This window comes from Mauremys reevesii, linkage group 4 (assembly GCF_016161935.1).
Source record: "Mauremys reevesii isolate NIE-2019 linkage group 4, ASM1616193v1, whole genome shotgun sequence".
Taxonomy (NCBI): domain Eukaryota; kingdom Metazoa; phylum Chordata; order Testudines; family Geoemydidae; genus Mauremys; species Mauremys reevesii.
The window spans coordinates 62,495,989-62,501,988 of record NC_052626.1 but is presented as its reverse complement, the minus strand read 5'-3'; the positions used below and the strand labels follow the sequence as shown (position 1 = coordinate 62,501,988).

Sequence of the window (6,000 nt, the reverse complement as noted above, 5' to 3'; positions counted from 1 at the left end):
GGTTGTTCAGATCTTCTTCTATGATATTCCAGTCCTCCTTCCAACTTTGTCATCTGCAAATTTTATTAGATCATTCCCACTTTTTTATGCCAGGGTCATGAATGAAAATGTTAAATAAAATTGGTCCCAAGATGGATCCCTCAAGAACTCCACAAGTAACCTCCCTCCAGCCTGACAGTTCCCCGTTTAGTATGACCCATTGTAGTCTCCCCTTTAACCAGTTAATTATCCACCTTTTAGTTCTCATTAATCAGTCTTCTCTAATTTAATTTATAATTTCCCATGTGGAACTGTATCAAATGCCTTACTGAAATCCAGGTAGATTCAATCTACTGCATTTCCTTTGTCTAGAAAATGGATTATCTTAGAGAGCAAACCATGTAAAACCATGTTCGCATGTTTTGTAACACCATAGTCACATGCTTTCATTGGCCGCTTTCCTCATCCAGCAGTCTACTCTCACAGTTCTTTAGTCCAGCTTCCATCTGTGAGTCTTGAGTTTTCCCTTCTGCCTTCTCTCGCCTTCCATTCATCTGCTTGAATCCCCTTTGAAACTCAACCATAGTTTACACCTGCATCTCCAAACCTTGGATCTTCTCTTCCTTCAGCTCTATCAGGCGGCACTTCATACAAATGAAGTTTTCGGGCTCTTTGGGTACCCACTCCAGGATAATGTACATCCCGCAGCGTCCACATCCAGTCATCTTCACTGTTTCTTCCATTCCTTGGATCACTACCACTGCTGCCTTTGTGTCTGTCATAGCGTTCCCGCCTAAACTCCTGTCAAGGGGGAAAAAGCCCTGCAAGCTCAAAACACCACACCCCTCTCCCAGACTCCATTTTCTGCTCTGTTTGCTATCTCCTGCTGCTGGCTGGCTGCTTGGCTGGGCCCGCTAATCAGGGCTCTGTTATGATCAAAGGCTCTGTTTCTCTCACAGCACTCTGCCCCTACCAGCCTCTGCAAACTGAAAAACAGAAAGCAAACTAGCAAGCAAACAGATTCTCAAGAATTTAATCCCTGCCCTTAAGAAACAGGGGCTTGCCTCCCTCTCATCTCTAACAGCTCTACACTCAAATTCCTGTTTTTTGGCTCTGTTTGCTGGCTCCTATGGTGCTGCTAACTGGCGCTTCTGTACTAGTCTTCATATTTTCTTTAACTCTTGTTTGATTTTAAAGGTGAATGGAACAAAGAATCATCACCTGCCCTGGAACTGCAACATGGAGATGGTTGTGTGTTTTTAACAAAACCTAGGCCAAGGCATTGGAAGGACCTAACTCAGTTTGATTCCTTTTGCTGAGCAGCTCTGCTTTGTGATGGGAAATGGACAGATAATATTCTTTGTTCTTCAAAAGAGTTGCAAGGAACTTGGCTTCTTTAAACAATAGTCAAGTTCTAGTTTACTATTTCCCTTTTAACCCTCAGGTGCCTGCTATCTTCTTTACCTCGTCTCTGAATCCTTTCTAATAGTTGTCTGATTCCCTGTTATAAATGAAGCTCAGCAATAATGGTGATGTCACGTGCTGGTTTAAAAGCTCTTGAGATGGTTGTCTAGGACATAGCTTAGATTCAAAATTCAAATATAAGACGTATTTCAAACAACTTTCAAAAGTGGTAAAACGGGCTAGGTGTGCAAGAGGTTTGAGTAGAATAAATATAGCAGAGATCGCATACTATTAGCCAACAGCTATGATGGGCTCGTGATCCATGCTGTTAATCGACTCTTCTCAAGCAGTAGATTGATTCAATATTGAACCTGTCTCTCCATCCTGTGGATGGATACTACACCTAATCAACAAAATGCACGCTGTGTTTCAGTATGTATTCCAGGAGCGGCTCCAGGCATCAGAGCAGCAAGCGCGTGCCTGGGGCGGCAAGCTGCAGGGGATGGTGTGCCGGTCGCCGTGAGGGCGGGAGTCAAGCAGCCGTTGGCAACGTTTCTGCGGGAGGTCTGCCAGTCCCGTGGCTTCTGCGGCAATTTGGCGGAGGGTGCTGAAGGCACGGCCTGTCAGATCACCCACAGGAAATGCCGCCGAATCTGTGTCGACAGCGGACTGCCCGCAGGCATGCTGCCGAAGACTGCCTGACTGCCATGCTGTACCATCTTATATTTGAGAGTAGTCTTATGAGAAGTAGGGCACTTCATAATAGTGCAAGTGGTTACTCTTGAGGGAATTCTGCACTATTTAAAAAAAAAAAAATTCTGCACACAGTATTTTAAAATTCTGTGAATTTTATTTGTTAAAGGTGGAGGCTTCAGTATGACATTGGGGACTACAGGTGGGAGATCCCTGTGCAGCTCCCCACTGGGACACAGACTGAGTGGTGAGGCTGCCCCTAACCATGACACAGCACAAGTGCCAGGCCTGCCCCTCTCTGCCAGGTTCACCAGCTGGGGGCAGGCAGGCTCAGCAAGGCAGGATCTGAGTGTGTCGTAGATCCAAGTGTGGGTTAAGAGGGTTCTGTGTGGAGCAGTCTGGGTGGCTCATTGGGGGTTATGGGTGTGGGGGGATCTGGATGCACAGGGGCTGGGGGGTGGGGTTCTGGATGAAACGGTAATGAGACTCTACAGGGCCATCCAGATGAAGGTGGTTGGGGCTCAGAGTGTGTGTGTGTGGGGAGTCTGGGTGTTGTGGGGATAGAGCTTGGCAAGGGGGTATGGATGTGGGGGGTTCAGTGGGGAATCCAGATGCAGCTGGTTGGGGGGTGGGGAGGAGCCGGGTACAGTGGTTCATCAGGGTGGTCTAGGTGCAGAGGAAGACGGGGGTTCTGAGTGTGGTGGAGTGAGGCTTGATGGGAGGGTCTGGGTATGAGGGAGTCTGCACCCCCGGCAGGCTCTTGGTATCTTAAAAGTTGGGGGAAAGGGTCAGAAGTAAACATTAGCTTGAACTCCCTGCGCTAGCGCTTGTGTTTTAACTGGATGCCTTCCTATGTGCCCTAGTACTTGCTGCTTCGTGGCCTAGGGCTGCAAGGATGTTGGCTGGATGATTCTGCCAAGCTGAGCAGCACTGAAGGAACGAGCATTGTACCTATTTAAGGAGGCAGCAGCCTTCGGTGTTTCTACCCCCCATACCTATTAAGCGGGACGGGACGTTCATGGCTTTCAGGGGCTGGGTTCCTGGCCGCTTGGCTCCCGCTGCAGCGAGCAGGTTGCACGTTACTCCTGGTGAACAGCGGGTTTGCTTTGCGGTCACGCCGCTGAGAAGTGACAGTCCCAGCGCGCAGACGAGCTCGGAGCGGCGGGGCGGGCGGCCCCCCACGTGCATGGGCAGTGCCTGGGCGGGGGCAGTGCCGGGGAGGGGGGCAGGCCGGGCTGGCAGCCGGGGTGATTCTCCCCGTGCGCGGGGGAGGGAAGGGCCCTGGAGCGGAGTCCAGGGGAGGCGCCTCTAAGGGGCACAGGCCTTGCGGGTGGGGGGAGGAGCCGTGAGCGGGCGGCACCCACGGCGCGAGGCCGCAGGCTCGGGGAGGGGGTGGTGCCTGTGGCGGGAAAGGAGCTGGGGGCGGAGCTTGCCCTGCAGAGGAGGCGGAGCTTGTGGGCGGGGCTCCAGTAGGGAAGCGGAACGGGCTGGGCGCGGGGGCTGCTGGGAAGGGTTGGGACTAGCTGGGCCTGTATTTGGGGCCGCGGGGGCCCCGCGTGGGGGAGACGCAGCAGCAGCCTCCCGCCTGGCCGGCCCGGGGGCGCGGCTGAGGTGGCGCTACCAGCCCGCAGCGAGCGCGGAGAGCTGCCGCCATGCACGACGCCTTCGAGCCGGTGCCGATCCTGGAGAAGCTGCCGCTGCAGATAGACTGTCTGGCAGCCTGGGGTGAGCGGCGGGGCGGCTCCCGAAGCTCTTTCTAAAAACATACGATCCAGACTTTGTGGTGAATTTTGGGGTCTCTATAAACCACTTGTGTGACCCACCTTGAGCGTGTAGGGTGACCAGATCGGGACAGTCCCGATTTTTGGGTCTTTTTCTTATATAGGCTTACCCCCCGCCCCCGTCACGATTTGCTGTCTGGTCACCCTAGGCTCAGGGCTACGGCCTGCGGGGATTGAACCCCTGTTACAGGGAACAGAGAGAGTGGGGGCTGAAGTGGGATTTGTAGCCTCCACCCATCAAAGCTTTTTTTTTTTTTTTTTTTTTGAAGGGTAGTAGAAGTGACACACTTTGGTCTGTGTATGAGTCTGTTTTTTAAACATTTGGGTGAACTGACTCATCTGGGTGCGCTCAGTTTCTATCAGTGTCTCTGACACTTGAATAGGTTTGTTTCTTGTTCTGGAATTTTTTGTTCTGGTCTTGTTTTCTTTCTCCATTGTCTGTTAAGCGTGAGTGTGAATGGTAGAAAATGTGTTGTAGTATAGCACAAGAAGTGTCACTTTGCCTTGCCCTACCTGGTGTGTTTTATTTGTGAATAAACCCATACTTTGGGTCTTAAATACAAAACAATCTGACCTGGTGGGTTAGAACTGTTACCTAAGGCTATGTGTATGTTATGGGACTACGGGCATAACCACAGCACTGTAGCTATGCTGATGAAAAGTCAGTGTAGATGCAATCTTTGCTGGCAGAAGGGGCTTTTCCATTGGTGTAGGTAACACCCCCCCCCCCCCCAAGTGAGGTTAGCTAGGTTCATGGAAACATTTTTCCATTGAACTAGCAGCATCTACCCTGGGAGTTAGCTATGTTGCTCAGAGCTACACCAACCTATGTTGACTCAAATTTTAAGTGTAGATCAGACCTAAGTGACAATTAAAGTAACTATTATTACTGTAGATGGTGCAGTGAATACTTACAGTAGTATAAAATCTGAAATTTCATGATTTTCGCTATTTAAATCTGAAATTTCATGGTGTTGTAATTGTAGGGGTTGTGACCTGAAAAGGAGTCGTGGGGGGATTGCAAGGTTATTGTAGTGAGGGTTGTGGTACTGCTACCCTTACTTCTGCACTGTTGCTGGTGGCAGCGCCGCCTTCAGGCTTGGGCAGCTGGAGAGCAGCAGCTGCTAGCTGAGATCCCAGCTTGGAAGGCAGAGCCTTCTCAAGCAGCAGCACAGAAGTAAGGACGGCATGTTATAGTATTGCCACCCTTACTTCTGAGCTGTTGCCTGCAGAGCTGGGCCCTCAGTAACAGCTGCCCAGCTCTGAAGGCAGTGCAGAAGTAAGGGTGGCAATACCATGACTCCTCTAAAATAACCTTGCGAACTCCTCCACCCCCCACCACCTTCAACTGCCTTTTGGGTCAGGACCTCCAATTTGAGAAACAGTGGTCTCCCCTGTGAAATCTGTATAGTATGGGGTAAAAGCACACAAAAGACCAGATTTCACAGTCCATGACACGTTTTTCATGGCTGTAAATTTGGTAGGGCCCTAATTATGAGCAAGTAGGCTCCTGTGTGGGGCTGTGTTTCATACTTCCTGATCCCTGAAAATGTTTGTTTCCCAAAACAAAGGTTACTCCATGTTTAAGCACTTCCTCTAGGACAGGAGTGGGCAAACTATAGCCCAGGGGTTGCATCCAGCCCTTCAGATGTCTTAATCCGGCCCTTGAGCTCCTGCCAGTGAGCGTGGGTCAGGGGCTTGCTCTGCGTGACTTCCGGAAGCAGTAGCACGTTCACCCTCCGGCTCCTACGTGTACAGGCAGCTGGGGGCTCCGCACAGTGCCCCCTCCCCAAGCACTGCCCCCGCAGCTCCCAATGGCTAGCAAACAGGGCCAATGGGAGCTGCAGGGATGGCACCTGCATATGGGGCAGCGTGCAGAGCCACCTGGCTGTGCCTCCGCATATGAGCTAGAGGGGGGACAAGCTGCTGCTTCTGGGAGCTGCTTGAGGTAAGCTCCGCCTGGAGCCTGCACCCCTTACCCCCTCCCACCCTCTGAACCCATCAGTCCCACCCTCCTGCACCCCAGAGCCCACACCCCCTCCTGCACCCCACCCCCAATTTCATGAGCATTCATGGCCCACCATACAATTTCCATGCTGAGATGTGGCCCTTGGGCCAAAATGTTTGCCTACCCCTGCTCTAG

General features: G+C 51.5%; 1 protein-coding gene across 2 annotated transcripts in view; it reads left to right on the top strand.

The window, feature by feature from the left end:
* The first annotated feature begins 3,584 nt into the window (after positions 1–3,584).
* Positions 3,585–6,000, top strand: part of VPS39 (VPS39 subunit of HOPS complex) — a 41,070-nt gene continuing 38,654 nt past the window's right edge. The window contains exon 1 of one of the 2 annotated variants that reach the window (XM_039536622.1): positions 3,585–3,801. In XM_039536622.1, coding sequence (XP_039392556.1) covers positions 3,729–3,801 — 73 coding nt within the window. In that variant the 5' untranslated portion in view covers positions 3,585–3,728. The remainder of the gene's footprint in view (positions 3,802–6,000) is intronic. The other variant, XM_039536620.1, reaches the window with a different exon arrangement.